This window comes from Rhipicephalus microplus, chromosome 7, assembly GCF_043290135.1.
Source record: "Rhipicephalus microplus isolate Deutch F79 chromosome 7, USDA_Rmic, whole genome shotgun sequence".
NCBI classification, from domain to species: Eukaryota; Metazoa; Arthropoda; class Arachnida; order Ixodida; family Ixodidae; genus Rhipicephalus; species Rhipicephalus microplus.
Window position 1 is genome coordinate 137,980,476 of NC_134706.1, and position 22,547 is coordinate 138,003,022.

Genomic DNA, 22,547 nt, shown 5'->3' on the forward strand with positions numbered 1-22,547 from the left:
TTTTGGTATTTGTAATTGTTTGATGTGTTTAGCTGCCACAAGTATCGCGTAGGCTTCCGCTGTGAAGATACTTGTGCCTGGGTGTAGAGGGCCAGCATCCGAAAAGGAAGGGCCAACAGCAGCGTAGGACACAGAGGAGTTGGACTTAGAGGCATCTGTAAAGAACTCAGGACGTCTGTATTTGTGTTAAAGTTCTAGGAAATATGTTCGGATATGGAAAATAGGCGCATGTTTTGTAACTTCTAGAAAAGACACATCGCAGTCTATAGTCTGCCATTGCCACGGTGGCGGGTATGCTACAGGAGCCATTAAACTGTGTTCAAGTGAGACTCCAGTTTCCTCAGCTAGACTCTTCAGGCGAACTGAGAAGGGCTGCCTCATCGAAGGCCTGTTTTGAAACAGAGTTGAGCTTGACAAATCATTAATTGTAGAGTATGAGGGGTGCTTCTTGTCTGCTTTCACATTAAGGAAATAAACAAAGCACATGTAAGTTCTCTGCAGATGAAGCGACCACTCATTTGACTCAACATAAAGGCTTTCTACGGGGCTGGTGCGAAAAGCACCCGTAGAAAGGCGGATGCCCAAATGGTGCACGGGGTCCAGCATCTTCAAAGCACTTTAAGTAGCAGACTGATAGACAACGGCCCCATAATCTAAGCGGGTGCGAATGAGGCTTCTATACAGGTTCATGAGGCATTGCCTGTCACTACCCACGTAGTACGTGACAACACTTTTATAACACTCATGGCTTTTAAACATTTTGTTTTTAAATACTTGAAGTGTGGTACGAATTTCAACTTGTTTTCCAAGATTAAGCCTAATAATTTATGCTCTGCATTGACAGACAGACGTTGACCGTTCAGTTCAATGTCAAGTTCTGAGTGCACACCTCTCTTTCGGGAGAACAAGACACACGTGCTTTTTTCTGGGTTCAGCTGGAATCCGTTTTCCTCTGCCCACTTGGAGAGCTTGTTTAAACCTAACTGAACCTGCCGCTCACACATGGCTAGGTTGCATGACCTAAAGCCAAGCTGGACGTCATCGACATATATGAAATAGAACATGTTGCGGGGGATAGACAGGTGCAAGGAATTCATTTTAATAATAAAAAGTGTACAACTAAGTACACCACCTTGCGGTACTCCCGTTTCTTGCACAAATATTTGGGAGAGAGTACTGCCCACACGGACGCGAAATTTCCGAGTGGACAAGTAACTCTCGATTATGGAAAGCATTCTACCACGCACACCCAGGGGAGACAAGTCTCTTAATATTTCAAAACGCCATGCTGTGTCGTAAGCCCTCTCGATATCGAGAAACACTGAGAGGAAGTATTGTTTGTGGACAAAAGCGTCTCGGATCTGTGCCTCGATACGCACCAAATGCTCAGTGGTGGATCTACCCTCTCGAAACCCACACTGGCACTGGTCGAGCAGATTGTGTGTTTCAAGGAAATGTAAAAGTCGGCGGTTTATCATTTTTTCAAAAAGTTTACAAAGGCAGCTGGTTAGTGCAATGGGCCTTTAACTTGAAACTGAGGAAGGGTCCTTGCCCTGTTTCAAATTATGGATAACAATAGCCTCTTTCCAGAAAGCTGGGATAGTGCCAGAAAGCCAGATAGCATTGTATAGAGAGAGTAAAGTTTTTCGCGTTTCGAGCGGCAAGTTTTTCAGCATTTCATATGTGACACGGTCGTAGCCTGGAGCGGAATTATTGCAAGAGTTTAGTGATGTTTGTAGCTCAGCTAAGTTGAAAGGTTGGTTGTATTCCTCGTAATTTGTGCACTTGGATTCTAGTTTCTGCTTTTCTATCTTTGCTTTGTGTCTTTGGAAAGCTTCAGTGTAGTGTGACGAGCTAGACACCTGCTCGTAGTGTGCACCGAGGAAGTTCGCTTGATCTTCCAGGCTATCACCTTGTGTGTTTACGAGTGGGAGTGAGTGTACTTGTCTTCCTGCTACCTTACGAACCATGTCCCAGACTTTAGCCTCTTGTGTATATAAATTTATCCCTGATGAAAACTTGTGCCAGCTTTCTCTTCTGGCCTGCCGACGCGTTCTCCTGCCTCGAGATTTTATTTTCTTAAAGCTCTCAAGGTTTTCTGCTGTCGGCGAGTTGCGCAGCAACCTTCATGCCCTGTTCTGTTCCTTTCGCGCATTCTGACACTCAGTGTTCCACCACGGGACGTGTCGTTTGCTGGGCAGTCCAGATGTTTGTGGAATGCACTTGGCTGCTGCGTCAGTAAGAAAAGATGTGAAGTACTGCACAGCTTCATCTATGCCTAATCCGCATATGTCGGTCCAACTTAAGTGTGTAATCTTTTGAAATTGTTCCCGGTCGGCTTTGTTCACCAGCCATTTGGGAACATGTGGAGGACATTCATATGTTATTGGTGTACTTAAAACTAAAGGAAAATGGTCACTTCCGTATGGATTATTTATCACTTTCCACTGAAGTAATGGTACAAGTGAAGGAGATGCGATGCTGAGGTCTATGGAGGAGTAAGTATTGTTTCCAAGGTTATAATATGTTGCCTCTTTTCTATTCAACAGACAAGCACCTGATGAAAAGAGGAACTGTTCAATGAGACGACCTCGTGCATCACATCGACAGTCACCCCATAAACCGCTGTGCGCATTCAGGATCCCTAGAACCAAATAAGGTTCTGGTAACTCATCTATTAAAGACTGGAAATCATGTTTTTCCTGGCGGTGTTGCGGCGGTATGTATGGAGAGCAGATGGTGACGAGCTTATTCAATAGAACTGCTCGAACAGCCACTGCCTCTAGGGATGTTAGTAGTGGTAAATGACTGCATGCTACTCCTCGATTAACTATAATGGCTACACCACCAGATGACGCCACAGCATCATCTCTGTCCTTTCGGAACACAACATATTGACGCAAAAAATTTGTATTCTTGGATTTTAAGTGTGTTTCCTGTACACACAGCACTTTTGGAGAATGTTTGTGTAGAAGTTCTTGGACATCGTCGAGGTTTCGAAGTAGTCCTCTGACGTTCCATTGTATAATTTGTGTCTCCATTATGGGAGTAAAGAAGTGCTGTGTGTGCGAAATGAGTGTGGCTGATGTCTAAAGAGAGAAGTGACTTATCTTACAGAGCCTTCAGAAGGCCCTGCAATTGTTGTTTTTTTTTCTTTTTTAGAGCGGTGGAGGGAACCCGGCCGCTCCTTTGGCGCAGTCTGCGCCGGTGCAATTGATGTGTCCATCGTCTCAAGAGAGACCACAGATAATGTTGTTTTCGTTGTAGGCTTCGTCGTGCCAGACGGAGCCTTAAACCCCACTGGGCTGGAGGTCGAGGGGACCTCTTTAGTTTGTGTGGTGCCCTGGCTGCTGCCAAGGTTCACAGGGGCATTCGGTGGGGCTGTATTTAAGGAGGGTGGGGCAGCCGTGGCTGCTCCCCCCATGGGGGTTTGTGGCGTTTGCCTCGGCACGCTGGGCGTGGTCCAAGGCATTCCCGAAAACCGAAGTGGTGCTGACCCCCCTCGCACCACTTCGGCATACGATGTGTTCCCAGAAAAATGCGGGGAAACGCGCTGCCGCGCTTCACGGAAGCTTATGTTCAATTTAAACTTTGTATTAATAATTTCTTTTTCCATTTTCCAGGCCACGCATGACCTGGAATATGCAGGATGGTCACCCTCACAGTTTGCGCAGTGCACTTGTAGCTGACAGTCATAGTCAGCACTATGACCTTTGGTGCCGCATTTCACGCAGGTAATCTGTCCTCGGCAGCTCTGGGAGCCATGCCCGAACCTCTGACACTTATGATGATATATGGTGTTTTTTGGCGCAAGGGCCATTTGATGGCCAAAGAGCGCCAGTTCATGAGACAGGAATGTGGACAATGGTTGTGATTAGCGGCTGTATAAGGGCCATAAAATTCCTCGCAGTAAAGCGGGTAAAAACATACAAGTAATAAAATCATGACCATGCCGTGTGTCACACCTGTCCCGTTAATTAGGGAGGCGATCGCCGGGCTAATTCCAAGGGCCGAAGTATCGGCCCCCCGAACCGCACCACGAAAGCGTGTACAATTTAAAAGTGCTCCTTATTGGCGCGCCAGCAGACGCCGGTTGTGGCCCAAAGAACAAGTCAGAGCCGAGAGTTGATAAACAAACAAATTATATTCTCAATAAAGGCAGATCGAAAACAATACACAAAAAAGTACACTCCACAATAGTTGCATACAATATGTCCCCAATCCAACCAGTCAATCAACGTAATACACAATACAATCAGCCACACTTGAAACAACGGACACGGACAACAATACGCACTACAATGCAGTCGCATGCATTGAACAACCAAGACACTTAAAGACTAAAGAGATAGAAAACCTATTCAGTCCAAAGTTCTTGGAACCAAAGTCTAGATGATACTCTTCCGAGGATCACGCACTCAAAGTTCAGCGTTGTTGTCGTTCCGCAGCCCTCGAAGTTTCTCTTCCAGGAAACCTCCCGTCTTCAATTGGCCACTCTTCCAACTTCAACTTCTTCGCCGGAACACGTCGGCTTCACTCACGCAGCTGTTGCCCCGCGTCTCCGCTCGATAGCGGTAAACACACACTCTTGCCGGTAGCTCGAGTCGTCACCCCTCAGGTGGAAATCCTCTTCACCTCCGGCCTCGTCCCTTCGGACCAAAAACTTCGCCGACTACACGGCGGAATCCCTACGCGCTCTGGCGCTCACTTCCGTCTCCTCCTGATTTCTCGTCTCGGCCGCTCGATTAAATACCTTCCGCGCCACCTTCCAGAAATTTTTTGTCATTTCGTCGGCGCGATACGCGGCGAAGGCTGAGGGGAGAGTGAGACGGTTGGAATGCCCTCCCCGGAGGATGATTCAACTCGGTATGACCACGCCCCTTTCGTTCTGGAAAAATCGAGCGCTTGCCCGGCCGCCGCTGTGGGGTGAGGAGGTTCATCGCTTCGCCGCTTCCGAGAGGAGAGGCGTCGCGCGCCCGGGGAGCCCTGGATGCTTGTTTTCTTTTTTTTTCTTTTGACCTCGCGGCGTTTCTCCCGCCCGTTGTCGCAAGAATTTGGCGGCGCGCTCATTTTTGGCGCTCGTTCTGTTACACTGCCCCCCACTTTAAGAATATTATCTCACAATATTCAAAACCACACAAACGAGCGCGAAAAGTCACCACACACTCTCACAGACTGTAACACCATCAGTCGCTCATGACACTTCACATCCACAATAGATCACTTAATACAATTGTACATTGTAATTCAATTACACAGCACATGAAATATAACCACAGGCACATGAGTACAACACTCCACCACAAATTCCCAACTATACAAATGTACAAAGTTCATTCATTGCAACAATTGTACAATACATCACATCACATCACCGTAACAAACATTTTGATTCGCTCGACACTGGATAACACAATAACAACACAGCTTATCGCATTCACTACTGTCAGACCCTTCCAAAACATTCAAACTCGGCTAAGGTAGTCGGCACCAACGTTCTCGCTTCCCTTGATGTGCTCGACTCGGAACTGATACTCTTGCAGAAGCAAGCTCCACCTCAACACTCTGCTGTTGAGCTGTTTAGCCTGTTTTATGTATTGGAGAGGCTGGTGGTCAGTTTGGACCAAGAAAGGAACTCCGTAGAGATAAATATTAAAGTTCTGTATCCCCCACACCAGGGCTAGACATTCTCTTTCGATGGTGCTGTAGGATGATTCCCGGGGAAGTAGTTTGCGACTGGCGTATGCTATAGGATGGAGGGTCCCTTCGTGTGACAGCAAGAGCACAGCCCCGAGGCTGGTGTCGGAAGCGTCGGTGCGGAGGATGAATTCCTTGGTTAAGTCTGGGAGCCGGAGCACGGGAGGGTTCGAGATACATTCCTTGAGTTTCGCAAATGATTTCTCGTGTGTCGTCGTCCATTTGACTAAGTTGCTTTCACCCTTCTTGATCAGTTCTGTGAGAGGGGCCCTGATCTCGGCATAATTTGGAATGAACTCCCGGTAATAGCTGGTCAACCCGAGAAAAGTGCGTACCTGTCGCTTCGTCTTTGGGGCGGGTGCAGCTTGGATTTTATCAAGAGTCTTTCCCAGTGGAGCAAGCATGTTTTGTCCAATGTGATGACCAAGGAAATCAATCTCATTCATTCCCAACTCACACTTGCTCGGTCTCACGGTCAACCCGGCAGCCTGAATTCGAGCGAAGAGTTGTCTGAGAGTGGATAGGTGTTCCTCCCAGGTCGTGCTTGTTATGAGTACGTCGTCGTAGTAATGTTCAACGCCCGGGATTCCCTCAGTGACTAGTCGCATCAGCCGGGCGAACACTGCGGGTGCCGTTTTGATCCCGAAAGGCATGTAGCAAAACTGGTAGAGACCAGATTTTGTCGAAAACGCAGTTTTAGGTCTCGACTGCTGGGAGAGTGGGATTTGCCAGTAGCCCTTAACAAAATCTAACTTAGAGAAGTATCTTTTGTTTGTGGCACTGGCAAAAACGGCATCTGCTCTAGGCATGGGCTCTGCATCTGCTATCATGAGGTTGTTCAGGCGCCGGAAATCGACTACAAACCGCTTGGTTTTGTCCGGTTTGTCCACAAGCAACACTGGAGAATTATAGGGCGATTTCGAGACTTCAATTATGCCCAGTGTTTTCATTTGCTGTACCTCGGCCTCGATGTCTTTAGTCGTAGCAAAAGGTAACGGGTACTGTTTGACGTGGACTGGGGACTCCGTCACTGTCTTGAGGTGGCACTCCACCCAATCTGTCTTGCCCGGGACATTCGAAAATATTTTTGAGTGCACTGTCATGGTTTCCTCCAACTCCTCCTTTTGTTGGTCCGTCAAACTTGGGCAGATCTTGACGTCAGTAATCCCTTCTGTCTGCACGAACTCCGGCACCGGTAGTTCTTGTTCATCGCTATTGTCAATAACCCCTATGATGACTTGGCATTGATGTGGCGCATCTTGGTTCGTTTCCCGCTCCGCATACTTCTTCAGCAAATTGGCATGGAAAATTTTCGGCCCGCTCGGCGTTTTTATGGAGTAATCGAAGTCCCCAATTGTCGCCTGCACTTCGAAGGGCCCCTTCCAATGCAGCAAGAGTTTATTTTTGTCAGTTGGGAGCAGGATGAGAACCTTATCTCCTGGTTGGAATACTCTATCCCTTGATTTTCGATTGTAGTGCTTAGCGTAGCGTGCTCCCGCCCTTCGGAGTTCTTCGAGAGCTAGGCGGCACGTCTCTTCTAGACGATTTCGGAGATCCAATACGTACTGGTAGGTTGTCTTCAGCTCATCGTCCAGCTCTTGGTTCGTCCAGACTTCCTTTAAGATCGCCATGGGTCCCCGGACATGTCGGCCGTACAGTAGCTCGAACGGTGAAAAGCCGAGACTTGCCTGGGGAACCTCTCTGTACGCGAACAGCAACGAACCGAGGAATCTGTCCCAGTTTTTTGGTTTCTCCGCACACATTCTTTTGAGCATAGTCTTCAGGGTGCCATTAAATTTTTCCACCATCCCGTTGGCCATCGGGTGGTAAGGGGTGGTATGGAGTTGGCGCACCGATAGAAGTCGTGCCACTTCCTTCATTAACTCCGACGTGAAATTTGAGCCCCGATCACTTAGGATTTCTCTCGGTACACCAAAACGGGAGAACATCTCAACGAGGGCCTCTGCGACTCGTTCGGTCTCTATGCCAGGTAGTGCAACTGCCTCCGGATAGCGCGTGGCGCAATCAACGAGAGTCAGGATATAGCGGTTTCCTTGACCAGATGGAGGTCGGATAGGGCCCACTATATCTATAGCTACCCTTTTAAAGGGGGTGTCTATGACGGGGGACTGGCCGAGTGACACGTGTGGCACCCTTCCTTTTGGCACAGTTCGCTGGCAGATGTCGCAAGACGCCACGAACCGTTTCACGTCGGCTGTGACACCGGGCCAGAAAAATTCTTCCTGAATTCTGTCCTTGGTTTTCTCGGCCCCCAGGTGCCCAGCGATTATCCCATCGTGGGCTAGCTTCATAACAGCCTCTCGGCGGTTCTTCGGCACCAAGAGCTGTCGTATCCGCCGACCACTCCTCTCCGTATAGTACCTGTAGAGCAGTCCATCTTCCTGCTTGAACATTATCGCGCATTTACTATTACGGCATCTGAGGTCCTTGTCGATTTGCGCAAAGCAGGGTTTTAACGACTCGTCTTGGATTTGTTCCTCGGCATAGCTGAAGCTCGGGTCCTCTTCGGAATTGGGTGCAGGGAGGGGCTGGAATGGCTTCGACTGGGCTTTGGTCTGTGCTCGGGTTGCAACTGCGACTACGTCCTCATCGGCCGTGGCTGATTGCTCGTGAGGGTTTGCAATCGATGGTGGATCGATTTCTGGGTCCTCTTCTAGTGGTTCGGGTTGGTCTGGCGAACGGGCGCCCTCGATGTTCCCCACGATTACGTCATACAATGGATCATCCATGCAGAAGGCAGAAACAATTCCACTGTAGAAGGGCGTCTCGATCTTGACCTTGGCCTCAGGCAGCCTCATGACCGAACGGTCGACGGTGTAAATCAGGCTGGTCTGGCCCGTGAGCTCATCGTCGCGGACTAGGTCTCTTCGTACTATTACAGTGGAGCACCCAGTGTCTCTTAAAACGTCTACACGCCTTCCCGCCACTTTTCCAGCCATCACAGGCATTCCCTTCGTAGCACCCGTTTGTTGTTTTGCTAATACAGCACCCACAATAGGGATTTTCTCCCCATTTTTCAACTCTACGAAACCATCGGTGACGTCATCAACGGTTTTTGGTGCCACTTGTGCACAGGATACCTGGTGAGTTTGACTCGCTCCGTTACGACATGCGTCTGCCTTGTGCCCAGTCTGACCACATTTGAAACATTTTACAACCGTAGGGCTCGTGAAGTTAGTTCGGCAGTGGTTAGCACGGTGACCCACTCGGTTACACAGAAAACATCGCGGAATGTTCTCCGGTGCACGCTTCTTTTCCTCGGGAGCCGATTTCTTCGAATCCTCGGGACACTCTTTCTTGACTTTGGCCAAATTAGTGCCACCTTGCGCTTCCAAGAATTGATCAGCTAATTCAAGCATGTCTTCAAGTGACTTAGCTCTCCTCTCTTTCAAGTACAGCGACAGGCTTGGGTGGCAACTAGTAAGAAATTGTTCTCTAATTAGGAGCTCTCTAAGCTCATCGTACTCCTGTGCTGTCCCTGAAAGTTCAATCCATCTGTCGAAATAATGGCAAAGTCGGGCGGCATACTGCGTAGCCGTCTCCCCATCAGCTGGCTTTCCTGTCCTAAATCTGTCCCGGAATCCTTCCACGGTAAATCTAAATCGCTTCAGCAAAGCAGCTTTCACCTTGGCATAGTTGGCTGCATCGGTCGGCGTCAGCCTACCGTACACACTGAGCGCTTCACCACTCAAGCAAGTACTCAAAGCAGTTGCCCATTGATGTTCCGGCCAATTCTGGCTCTTCGCAATCGTCTCAAATCGGTGAAGGTACGCGTCAAGGTCGTCCTTCCTTTCATCAAACGCTACGAGCAGCTTGCTTGGGTTCAAGCGGAAGCCGTGATCTTCCCGTTCGCTGCTTTCAACTCTAGCTTGGACGGGAGTTTCGCTTCGCTGTTGCAAACGGAGCCGCTCGAGTTCCATCTCGTGCTGACCCTGCCGTTCCCTTTCCTCTCTTTGTTCTTTCGCCCTCTCAGCTGCCAGTCTTTCATTCTCCAGCTCCAGCTTCAATTGCAGCTCTCTTTCTTCTTTCAGCTGTCGCTCCCTTGCCTCTCTTTCTTCTCTCGCCCTTTCAGCTGCCAACTTTTCTCTCTCCAATTCCAACTTCAATTGTTGCTCTCTTTCTTCCTTCTCCCTCGCAGCTGCCAACCTCTCTCTCTCCAACTCAGCTGCTTTTTCTTCCTTGGCTCTCTCAGCTGCCAACCTCTCTCTCTCCAACTCAGCTTCTTTTTCCGCTTTGGCTCTTTCGACCGCCAACCTCTCTTTTTCCTCTTTTTCCTTCTGGGTGACCCACTTCCGTAGTTCGGCGCCAGAAAGACCCATCTTTTCACCAAGAGCAACTAACTTTTCGAGATCCATTGTGTCTCGCAACTCGCAACTAAAACCTTGCCGCCTGCAAAAAGTATCTGCCTAAATCAGTCTATCGGAACACTCCCCTGCACTCGTTAACGAGAACACTGAACAACACACAAAATCGTTCCGATAGCACTATCAACAACTCGAGGCTCTTTCTCACTACTTTGGACACACTGTGCACCAAAAGGTCCTGATTCGCGGACGCCAGATAAATTGTCACACCTGTCCCGTTAATTAGGGAGGCGATCGCCGGGCTAATTCCAAGGGCCGAAGTATCGGCCCCCCGAACCGCACCACGAAAGCGTGGACAATTTAGAAGTGGTCCTTATTGGCGCGCCAGCAGACGCCGGTTGTGGCCCAAAGAACAAGTCAGAGCCGAGAGTTGATAAACAAACAAATTATATTCTCAATAATGGCAGATCGAAAACAATACACAAAAAAAGTACACTCCACAATAGTTGCATACAATATGTCCCCAATCCAACCAATCAATCAACGTACTACACAATACAATCAGCCACACTTGAAACAACGGACACGGACAACAGTACGCACTACAATGCAGTCGCATGCATTGAACAACCAAGACACTTAAAGACTAAAGAGATAGAAAACCTATTCAGTCCAAAGTTCTTGGAACCAAAGTCTAGATAATACTCTTCCGAGGATCACTCACTCAAAGTTCAGCGTTGTTGTCGTTCCGCAGCCCTCGAAGTTTCTCTTCCAGGAAACCTCCCGTCTTCAATTGGCCACTCTTCCAACTTCAACTTCTTCGCCGGAACACGTCGGCTTCACTCACGCAGCTGTTGCCCCGCGTCTCCGCTCGATAGCGGTAAACACACACTCTTGCCGGTAGCTCGAGTCGTCACCCCTCAGGTGGAAATCCTCTTCACCTCCGGCCTCGTCCCTTCGGACCAAAAACTTCGCCGACTACACGGCGGAATCCCTACGCGCTCTGGCGCTCACTTCCGTCTCCTCCTGATTTCTCGTCTCGGCCGCTCGATTAAATACCTTCCGCGCCACCTTCCAGAAATTTCTCGTCGTTTCGTCGGCACGATACGCGGCGAAGGCTGAGGGGAGAGTGAGACGGTTGGAATGCCCTCCCCGGAGGATGATTCAACTCGGTATGACCACGCCCCTTTCGTTCTGGAAAAATCGAGCGCTTGCCCGGCCGCCGCTGTGGGGTGAGGAGGTTCATCGCTTCGCCGCTTCCGAGAGGAGAGGCGTCGCGCGCCCGGGGAGCCCTGAATGCTTGTTTTCTTTTTTTTTTTTTGACCTCGCGGCGTTTCTCCCGCCCGTTGTCGCAAGAATTTGGCGGCGCGCTCATTTTTAGCGCTCGTTCTGTGACACCGTGAAAGGTGTGTGTGGTGTGAATAGGTGACAAAAGTTGGTGATAATGAAAAACAATGGTGGACATGTATGGCATTAGCACAAGTACCTCACACGTTAGTACCCTTGCGTGCAAGGGCCGTGAGGCAAGTGCTTTTCTGTGTAGCCACCGCTGCAAAAACCTCTCTAGAGAGGTCGTGCTACGGTATGCCCGGGTATATGATATGAAAATTATGAATTTCCTTTAAAAATGCTAATAATGATTTGTGACTAAAAAGCGGTTCCTTACCGACGAACATTGCAGGGTGTAAAGGTATATGTTCTCGGTAGGATAGTGGGAAGTGTTGTCTTCTTAGAGTGTCTAAATGTTCACATTGAATTAAAACGTTAAGAACTGTTAATGCCTCACCACATTTATCACACAATGGTGGATCACCACCAGACAAAAGATGTGTGTGTGTCGTGTATATGTGTCCTATCCTGAGTCTTGTTAGTGTTACCTCTGTTAGACGTGGTTTTGATACTGGTGGCCAATGGCCAAGGTGTGGCTTGATATCGTGTAGTTTGTTTTGTGTGTGTGTATCCCACTTGCTCTGCCAGTAGTCCCTGAGTTTTCATTTGAGAGACGGCTTAAGATCAAGGGCCGGGATTGATGTCGGTGTAATGGCGGTGCTTTCGTGGGCAGATGCAGCAAGCTGATCCGCCATCACGTTGCCTTGAATCTCACGGTGCCCTGGCAACCAGCACACAACAACATGTCTGTTGAGTGTGTAGAGGGTGCATAAAATGGAGTAAAGTGAAACGAGGACAGGATTTTTTTGTTTTTTAAGACTGTGCAGAGCCGTTACCACACTGAGGGAGTCTGTATAAATTACTGCTTTTTGTATTTGTGATTGTTTGATGTGTTTAGCTGCCACAAGTATCGCGTAAGCTTCCGCTGTGAAGATACTTGTGCCTGGATGTAGAGGGCCAGCATCCGAAAAGGAAGGGCCAACAGCAGCGTAGGACACAGAGGAGTTAGACTTAGAGGCATCTGTAAAAAACTCAGGACGTGTGTATTTCTGTTGAAGTTCCAGAAAGTGTGTTCGGATATGGGCAATAGGTGCATGTTTTGTAACCTCTAGGAAAGACACATCGCAGTCTATAGTCTGCCACTGCCACGGTGGCGGGTATGCTACAGGAGCCATTAAACTGTGTTCCAGTGTCCTCAGCTAGACTCTACAGGCGAACTGAGAAGGGCTGCCTCATTGAAGGCCTATTTTGAAAAAGAATGGAGCTCGCCAAGTCATTAATAGTAGAGTATGAGGGGTGACTCTTGTCTGCTTTCACCTTAAGGAAATATACAAAGGACATGTAGGTTCTTTGTAGATGAAGCGACCACTCATTTGACTCAACGTAAAGGCTTTCTACGGGGCTGGTGCGAAAAGCACCCGTAGAAAGGCGGATGCCCAAATGGTGCACGGGGTCCAGCATTTTCAAGGCACTTTGAGTGGCAGACTGATAGACAACGGCCCCATAATCTAAGCGGGTACGAATAAGGCTTCTATAGAGGTTCATGAGGCATTGCCTATCACTACCCCACGTAGTACGTGACAACACTTTTATAACATTCATGGCTTTTAAACATTTTGTTTTTAAATACTTTATGTGTGGTACGAAGGTCAACTTGTTGTCCAAGATTAAGCCTAGGAATTTATGCTCCGCATTCACAGACAGACGTTGGCCGTTCAGTTCAATGTCGGGTTCTGAGTGCATGCCTCTCTTTCGGGAGAACAAGACACACGTGCTTTTTCCTGGGTTCAGCCGGAATCCGTTTTCCTCTGCCCATTTGGAGACCTTGTTTAAACCTAACTGAACCTGTCGCTCACACATTGCTAGGTTGCATGACTTAAAGCCAAGCTGGACGTCATCGACATATGTGGAATAGAACATGTTGCGGGGGATGGACAGGTGCAAGGAATTCATTTTTATAATAAAAAGTGTACAACTAAGTACACCACCTTGCGGTACTCCCATTTCTTGCACAAATATTTGGGAGAGAGTACTGCCCACACGGACGCGGAATTTCCGATTGGACAAGTAACTCTCGATTATGGAAAGCATTCTACCGCGCACACCCAGGTGAGACAAGTCTCTTAATATCCCAAAACGCCATGTTGTGTCGTAAGCCTTCTCGATATCGAGAAACACTGAGAGGAAGTATTGTTTGTGGACAAAAGCGTCTCGGATCTGTGCCTCGATACGCACCAGATGGTCGGTGGTGGATCTACCCTCCCGAAACCCACACTGAAATTGGTCGAGCAGATGGTGTGTTTCAAGGAAATGTAAAAGTCGGCGGTTTATCATTTTTTCAAAAAGTTTACAAACGCAGCTGGTTAGTGCAATGGGCCTGTAACTTGAAACTGAGGAAGGGTCCTTGCCCTGTTTCAAAATAGGGATAACAATAGCCTCTTCCAAGAAGCAGGGATGGTACCTGAAAGCCAGATAGCATTGTATAGAGAGAGTAAAGTTTTTCGCGTTTCGAGCGGCAAGTTTTTCAGCATTTCATATGTGACACGGTCGTAGCCTGGAGCGGAATTATTGCAAGAGTTTAGTGATGTTTGTAGCTCAGCTAAGTTGAAAGGTTGGTTGTATTCCTCGTAATTTGTGCACTTGGATTCTAGTTTCTGCTTTTCTATCTTTGCTTTGTGTCTTTGGAAAGCTTCAGTGTAGTGTGACGAGCTAGACACCTGCTCGTAGTGTGCACCGAGGAAGTTCGCTTGATCTTCCAGGCTATCACCTTGTGTGTTTACGAGTGGGAGTGAGTGTACTTGTCTTCCTGCTACCTTACGAACCATGTCCCAGACTTTAGCCTCTTGTGTATATGTATTTATCCCTGATAAAAACTTGTGCCAGCTTTCTTTTCTGGCCTGCCGACGCGTTCTCCTGCCTCGAGATTTGATTTTTCTAAAGCTCTCAAGGTTTTCTGCTGTCGGCGAGTTCCGCAGCAACCTCCATGCCCTGTTCTGTTCCTTTCGCGCATTCTGGCACTCAGTGTTCCACCACGGAACGTGTCGTTTGCCGGGCAGTCCAGATGTTTGTGGAATGCACTTGGTTGCTGCGTCAGTAAGAAAAGCCGTGAAGTACTGCACAGCTTCATCTATGCCTAACCCGCATATGTCAGTCCAATTTAGGTGAGTAAGCTTTTGAAATCGTTCCCAGTTGGCTTTGTTTACCAGCCATTTGGGAACATGTGGAGGACATTCATTTGTTATTGGTGTACTCAAAACTAAAGGGAAATGGTCACTTCCGTATGGATTATTTATGACTTTCCACTGAAGTAATGGTAAGAGTGAAGGAGATGCGATACTGAGGTCTATGGAAGAGTGAGTTTTGTTGGCAAGGTTATAGTATGTTGCCTCTTTCCTATTCAACAGACAAGCACCCGATGAAAGAATGATGATGATGTTTGATGTTTTATGGCGCAAGGGCCGATTCACGGCCAAAGAGCGCCAGTTCATCTTACTAAAAATATGGACAATGATTGTGATAAGTGGCTGTATAAGGGCCATAAAATTCCTCGCAGTAAGGCGGGTAAAAACATACAAGTAATAAAATGATGACCATGCCGTGAAAGGTGTGTGTGGTGTGAATAGATGACAAAAGTTGGTGATAATAAAAGACGATGGTGGATATGTATGGCATTAGCACAAGTGCCTCACTCGTTCAAACCCTTGCGTCCAAGGGCCGTGAGGCATGTGCTTTCTTGTGTAGCCACCGCAGCAAAAACCTCTCTGGAGAGGTCATGCTACGGTATGCCCGGGTATATGACATGAAAGCTGTGAATTTCTTTTAAAAACGCTAACAATGATTTATGACTAAAAAGTGGTTCCCTACCGACAAACATTGCAGGGTGTGAAGGTATATGTTGTCGGTAGAGTAATGGAAAATGTTGTTTTCTTAGAGTTTCTAAATGTTTACACTGGATTAGTATGTGAAGGACTGTTAATGTTTCACCACATTTGTCGCACAATGGTGGATCGTCACTAGACAAAAGATGTGTGTGTGTTGCGTATGTGTGTCCTATCGTGAGTCTCGTTAGTATTACCTCTGTATAACGCGAATTTGATACTGGCAGCCAATGACCAAGGTGTGGCTTAATAATGTGTAGTTTGTTTTGTGTGTGTGTATTCCACTTGCTCTGCCAGAAGTCTCTGATGTTTCGTTTGAGAGACGGCTTAAGATCAAGGGCCGGGATTAATATGGGTGTAGTGGCGGTGCCCTCGTGGACGGATGCAGCAAGCTGATCCGCCATCACGTTGCCTTGAATTTCACGATGCCCTGGCACCCAGCACACTACAACATGTTGGTTGAGTGTGTAAAGTGTGCACAAAATAGAGTAAAGTGAGATGAGGACAGGGTTTTTTGTTTTTTAAGCCTGTGCAGAGCCGTTACCACACTAAGGGAGTCTGTATAAATTACTGCTTTTTGTATTTGTAATTGTTTGATGTGTTTAGCTGCCACAAGTATCGCGTAAGCTTCCGCCGTGAAGATACTTGTGTCTGGATGTAGAGGGCCAGCATCCGAAAAGGAAGGGCCAACAGCAGCGTAGGACACAGAGGAGTTAGACTTAGAGGCATCTGTAAAAAACTCAGGACGTGTGTATTTGTGTTGAAGTTCCAAGAAGTATGTTCGAATATGGGCAATAGGCGCATGTTTAGTAACTTCTAAAAAAGACACATCGCAATCTATAGTCTGCCACTGCCACGGTGGCGGGTATGCTACAGGAGCCAATAAATTGTGTTCGAGTGACACTCCAGTGTCCTCGGCTAGACCCTTCAGGCGAACTGAAAAGGGCTGCCTCATTGAAGGCCTGTTTTGAAAAAGAATGGAGCTCGACAAGTCATTTATAGTAGAGTATGAGGGGTGCCTCTTCTCTGCTTTCACCTTAAGGAAATAAACAAAGGACATGTAGTTTCTTTGCAGGTGAAGCGACCACTCATTTGACTCAACGTAAAGGCTTTCTACGGGGCTGGTGCGAAAAGCACCCGTAGAAAGGCGGATGCCCAAATGGTGCACGGGGTCCAGCATCTTCAAGGCACTTTGAGTAGCAGACTGATAGACAACGGCCCCATAATCTAAGCGGGTGCGAATGAGGCTTCTATAGAGGTTCATGAGGCATTGCCTATCACTACCCCAAGAAGTACGTGACAACACTTTTAAAACATTCATGGCTTTTAAACATTTTGTTTTTAGATACTTGATGTACGGCACGAAGGTCAACTTGTTGTCCAAGATTAGGCCTAAGAATTTATGCTCGGCTTTGACGGACAGACGTTGCCCGTTCAGTCGAATGTCAGGTTCCGAGTGCATGCCTCTCTTTCGAGAGAACAAAACACACGTGCTTTTTTGTGGGTTAAGTCGAAATCCGTTTTCATCTGCCCATTTGGAGATCTTATTTAAACCCAGCTGAACCTGCCGCTCACATATGGCCAAGTTGCATGACTTGAAGCCAAGCTGAACGTCGTCGACATATGTACAATAGAACATATTGCGGGGAATGGACAAGTGCAAAGAGTTCATTTTGATAATAAAAAGTGTGCAACTAAGCACGCCACCTTGTGGCACGCCTGTTTCCTGGACAAATGTTTGGGAAAGCACACTGCCCAGACGGACACGGAAAGTCCGCTTTGACAGGTAACTTTCGATTATATGAAACATTCTTCCGCGCACACCAAGGTGAGAGAGGTCTCTTAGAATGCCGAACCGCCATGTCGTATCATACGCCTTTTCAATATCTAGGAACACAGAGAGAAAATATTGTTTATGGACGAAGGCGTCTCTGATCTGTGCCTCGATACGAACAAGGTGGTCTGTGGTGGATCTACCTTCTCGAAACCCGCACTGAAATGGGTCGAGCAAATTATTTGTTTCAAGGAAATGTACAAGTCGGCAGTTTATCATTTTTTCGAAGACTTTGCACAAGCAGCTTGTAAGTGCTATAGGCCTATAACTCGAGGGTAAAGAAGGGTCCTTGCCCTCTTTCAAAATGGGAATAACAATAGCCTCTTTCCAGGAGGTAGGAATAGTGCCAGAAGACCAAATAGCATTGTACAGACAAAGTAAGGTTTTACGGGTTTCGTTTGGTAGGTTTTTTAACATTTCATACATCACACGGTCAGAACCTGGGGCAGAAGTACTGCAGGAGTTTAGAGACATTTGCAGCTCAGCTAGACTGAACGCTTGGTTATATGCCTCGGATCTAGTGCATTTGTGTTCGAGTTTCTGCTTTTCTATTCTTGTTCTGTATTTTTGGAAAGTGTCAGTATAGTGGGACGAGCTGGATACCCGTTCAAAGTGTGCCCCGAGGAAGTTTGCCTGATCTTCCAAGGTCTCACCTTGAGTGTTTACGAGTGGAAGTGTGTGTACTTGTTTCCCTGCTATCCTACCGACCATGTTCCAGACTTTAGCCTCTTGTGTATATGAATTTATCCCTGATAAAAACTTGTGCCAGCTTTCTTTTCTGGCCTGCCGACGCGTTTTCCTGCCTCGAGATTTTATTTTTCTAAAGCTCTCAAGGTTTTCCGCTGTCGGCGAGTTCCGCAGCAACCTCTATGCCCTGTTCTGTTCCTTTCGCGCATTCTGGCACTCAGTGTTCCACCACGGAACGTGTCGTTTGCCGGGCAGTCCAGATGTTTGTGGAATGCACTTGGTTACTGCGTCAGTAAGAAATGCCGTGAAGTACTGCACAGCTTCATCTATGCCTAACCCGCATATGTCAGTCCAATTTAGGTGAGTAAGCTTTTGAAATCGTTCCCAGTTGGCTTTGTTTACCAGACATTAGGGAACATGTGGAGGACATTCATTTGTTATTGGTGTACTCAAAACTAAAGGGAAATGGTCACTTCCGTATGGATTATTTATGACTTTCCACTGAAGTAATGGTACAAGTGAAGGAGATGCGATACTGAGGTCTATGGAAGAGTAAGTTTTGTTGGCAAGGTTATAGTATGTTGCCTCTTTCCTATTCAACAGACAAGCACCCGATGAAAGGAGGAATTTTTCAATGAGACGACCTCGGGCATCACAGCGAGAGTCACCCCACAGACCATTATGTGCGTTCAGGTCCCCAAGGACCAGATAAGGTTCAGGTAGTTCGTCGATTAAAGACTGGAATTGAAGTTTTTCGAGACGGTGGTGCGGAGGTATGTACAAAGAGCAAACAGTGACAAGTTTGTTTAGAATAACTGCTCGGACAGCCACCGCCTCGAGGGAAGTTTGAAGGGGTAATTGTGTGCATGCTATACCTTGACTTACTATAACCGCTACACCACCGGATGGTAGCATGGCATCATCTCTATCTTTTCGGAAGATTATATAGTTACGTAAAAAGTTTGTGTTAGTTCGTTTTAAGTGTGTCTCCTGTACACACAGCACTCTTGGATTGTGTTCATGGAGGAGTTCTTGTAAGTCATCGAGGTTTCGAAGAAGGCCTCGGATGTTCCACTGTAATATTTCCCTATCGGAAAAAAACGAATGGTGGGCATGGTGGAAACCACCACCCACCATTATAGTGGATTAATGTAGTGGGTGAATGGTGGGAAACACCCACCATGGCGCATGGTGGGTATGGTGGGTGCTGCAGTGCCGGCAACACTTGAGCGCAAAATGACGTCAGAATCACCGTGACAAGCTGCCACAAAAAAATAAAAAAGAATTCTATAAAAACAGTATTAAAAAAACACCCGTCCCGTAAAAAAAAAAACAAGGCGCCACGGAGGATCGAACGTGCAACCTGCGGATTCCCATTCGAAGACGCTAACCACTGCGCCACACCAACATGACGGTGGTTACGTGTTAAATACTTAGTTGCCGTACAAACTTAAGGTTCAACTTGAGTTATGTTTGTCGTGTACACAACATAGACAAGATCTACACCTGCTACTAAAAATTGCACATTTATTAAACACACGCAACTGTGCCCTGTAACAAGTGCCACTATGTTATTGGGACTAGTGCTATTTTTTTTTTACAATTCATAACTTAAAGAAAAAAAAACCAAGTGGACTGGGGAGCAGCAACAGTTTACCGGCGGGGTCTGCCAAGTTTAATATCCGTTTCGCGCTCGTTCTAAAGGGCGACATCTGCTCACGCTTTATGACGCTTCTAGGCTCATTTCATAGATACGCCCGCCTAATTTATTTGAGTGATTATTGGGATGCTTTTCGCGCAATGTAGAGGGCGGTCGCGCCAGCGCAATGCTGTTGCTCTTTCGCTAAAGCAACAACTACATAACGGCTTGGCCAAAACGAATGCAGTGTACCGGAAACATTACGCTATCATAATGGTTCACCAAGCACACGAATTGCCACGTGTGAGTTCTCGTACAAAAGCTAGAGAATTGCCGGCGAGTGCGACCGGCGGCTGTTGGTGAGAAGACACTAAATTACGTTCTCTGGGAGTGCCTTAATCGCGTCGCATCGATGTTTGTTGCTTCTTGAGCGAACAGCATACACAATGAAAAATGCTTCATTTAGGTTAATTGATGCCATATGGCTGCGCTGTATTGTCATACTTAATCGTCGTAATCGTGTATTCTGAAACCCTGAAGCACGGATAACACAATTGTACGGGCTCGGTCAGTAGGCCTAACCTTTGGTGGAAATCATGATGGTAGAACATGTAGTGTACAGATCCCAGCTTGGCACACTATATAATTTGCCCGCCATTATAAGCCCACCCATCATCTGCTTACTGCTTCCCAGCATTATCGCGATGGTGGGCAGAGCTTCTCAGCTTGGTACACCATGTGGCCCACCATAACAAGCAGCACCCATCATCTGCTTAGTGCTTCCCAGCATTATCGCAATGGTGGGAAGAGTTTCTCAGCTTGGTACACCATGTAGCCCACCATAATAAGCACCACCCACCATATGCTTAGGGCTTCCCAGCATTATCGCAATGGTGGGCAAAGTGTCCCATTATTGCCCACTATCTAGCCTCTGCTTTCCACCATCATTTCCACTTTACCCATCATCTGTACACCATACCACCCAGTATGTCCCGGCATAACCACCATATTTTCCACCACGTCCCACCATAGCCATCATAATTTCCACCATGCCCACTATTATTTCCACCATGCCCACTATTATTTCCACTACGCCCACCATGTTTTCCAGTATCCACCATGACAATTTTTCCAATAGGGTTCTGTCTGCATATTTAAACAAGAGAGATGCCGCTGTGTGTACAAAGAGTATCCTGTGTTGGAGTGAGGTCAATAATTCAGGTGGCAGGACGGTCGTCCGGCCCCGTTATTGGTTTTTTTATTTTTCTTAACGCGCTCCAAGGAGGCGCGCCGCTCTTTTGGTACCAAGGGTACCGTTGTATCCATTGCCTCAGCAGAGGCACTGGTTGCCCGCACATGCGAGCTGGTGGTTCGGATTTTAGGCCTCGCCTGGTGTGGGGAGGCCTTGAGACCAGAGGACCCTGGAGTCTCCGGCCTCAATTCGCTAGGCGGCGGAGTAGACTGAACTACTGCCGCCTTGGGGGCAGGTGCCACAGCCGTCGGCTCGCTCTGCGCTGGCCGAAGGAGTGACGAGGGCTGCTGCGGCGTTGCCCCCTGACGCGCCGCATCAGCATATGTAGCGCCATAAAATGGCGACACTCTTCGTCTTGCTTCCTTAAATGTAATATTTTCTTTAATTTTCAATGTGATAATTACTTTTTCTTTTTTCCAAAATGAGCAAGACCGTGAGTATGCGGCATGATTTCCGCCACAGTTCACACAGTGTGATGGTTCTTCGCAATTGTCAGAGTTGTGGCCTGACACTCCACATTGTGCACAAGTTTGGTGACCACGACAGCTTTGTGAGCCGTGGCCATACTTCTGGCATTTGAAACAACGACGTGGGTTAGGTATGATGATGTTTGAAGTTTTGTGGCGCAAGGGCCGTTTCACGGCCAAAGAGCGCCAGTACATGTTACTAAGAATATGGACAATGATTGTGATAAGCGGCTGTATAAAGGCCATAAAATTCCTCGCGGTAAGGCGGGTAAAAACATACAAATAATAAAATCATGACCATGCCGTGAAAGGTGTGTGTGGTGAGGATAGATGACAAGAGTTGGTGATTATAAAAAACGATGGTGGATATGAATGGCATTAGCACAAGTGCCTCACTCGTTCATGCCCTTGCGTCCAAGGGCCGTGAGGCAAGTGCTTTCTTGTGTAACCGCCGCAGCAAAAACCTCTCTAGAGAGGTCGTGCTACGGAATGCCCGGGTGTATGATATGAAAATTATTAATTTCTTTTAAAAACGCTAACAATGATTTATGACTAAAAAGCGGTTCCCTACCGACGAACATTGCAGGGTGTAAAGGTATATGCTGTCGGTAGGGTAATGGAAAATGTCGTTTTCTTAGAGTTTCTAAGTGTTTGCACTGGATTAATATGTGAAGGACTGTCAATGCCTCTCCACATCTGTCACACAAAGGTGGATCACCACCGGACAAAAGATGCGTGTGTGTCGTGTATATGTGTCCTATCCTGAGTCTTGTTAGTGTTACCTCTGTTAGACGTGATTTTGATACTGGTGGCCAATGGCCAAGGTGTGGCTTGATAATGTGTAGTTTGTTTTGTGTGTGTGTATCCCACTTGCTCTGCCAGTAGTCCCTGAGTTTTCGTTTGAGAGACGGCTTAAGATCAAGGGCCGGGATTGATGTCGGTGTAATGGCGGTGCTTTCGTGGGCGGATGCAGCAAGCTGATCCGCCATCACGTTGCCTTGAATCTCACGGTGCCCGGGCACCCAGCACACAACAACGTGTCTGTTGAGTGTGTGGAGGGTGCATAAAATGGAGTAAAGTGAAACTAGGACAGGGTTTTTTTGTTTTTTAAGACTGTGCAGAGCCGTTACCACACTGAGGGAGTCTGTATAAATTACTGCTTTTTGTATTTGTGATTGTTTGATGTGCTTAGCTGCCACAAGTATCGCGTAAGCTTCCGCTGTGAAGATACTTGTGCCTGGATGTAGAGGGCCAGCATCCGAAAAGGAAGGGCCAACAGCAACGTAGGACACAGAGGAGTTAGACTTAGAGGCATCTGTAAAAAACTCAGGACGTGTGTATTTGTGTTGAAGTTCCAAGAAGTATGTTCGAATATGGGC

The 22,547-nt window shown here is 47.4% G+C and overlaps 1 protein-coding gene across 1 annotated transcript; it reads right to left on the reverse strand.

The window, feature by feature from the left end:
- Positions 1-5,465: 5,465 nt before the first annotated feature.
- LOC142767882 (uncharacterized) lies at positions 5,466-8,666 on the reverse strand. The gene has a single exon (XM_075870126.1). The coding sequence runs from the start codon at positions 8,664-8,666 to the stop codon at positions 5,466-5,468; it is 3,201 nt and encodes a 1,066-aa protein (XP_075726241.1).
- Between the last annotated feature and the right edge of the window lie 13,881 nt (positions 8,667-22,547).

Bases quoted from the DNA above. Each gene is read 5' to 3' on its own strand.
- LOC142767882 (XM_075870126.1), bottom strand. From the start codon at position 8,666: ATGCCTGTGATGGCTGGAAAAGTGGCGGGAAGGCGTGTAGACGTTTTA.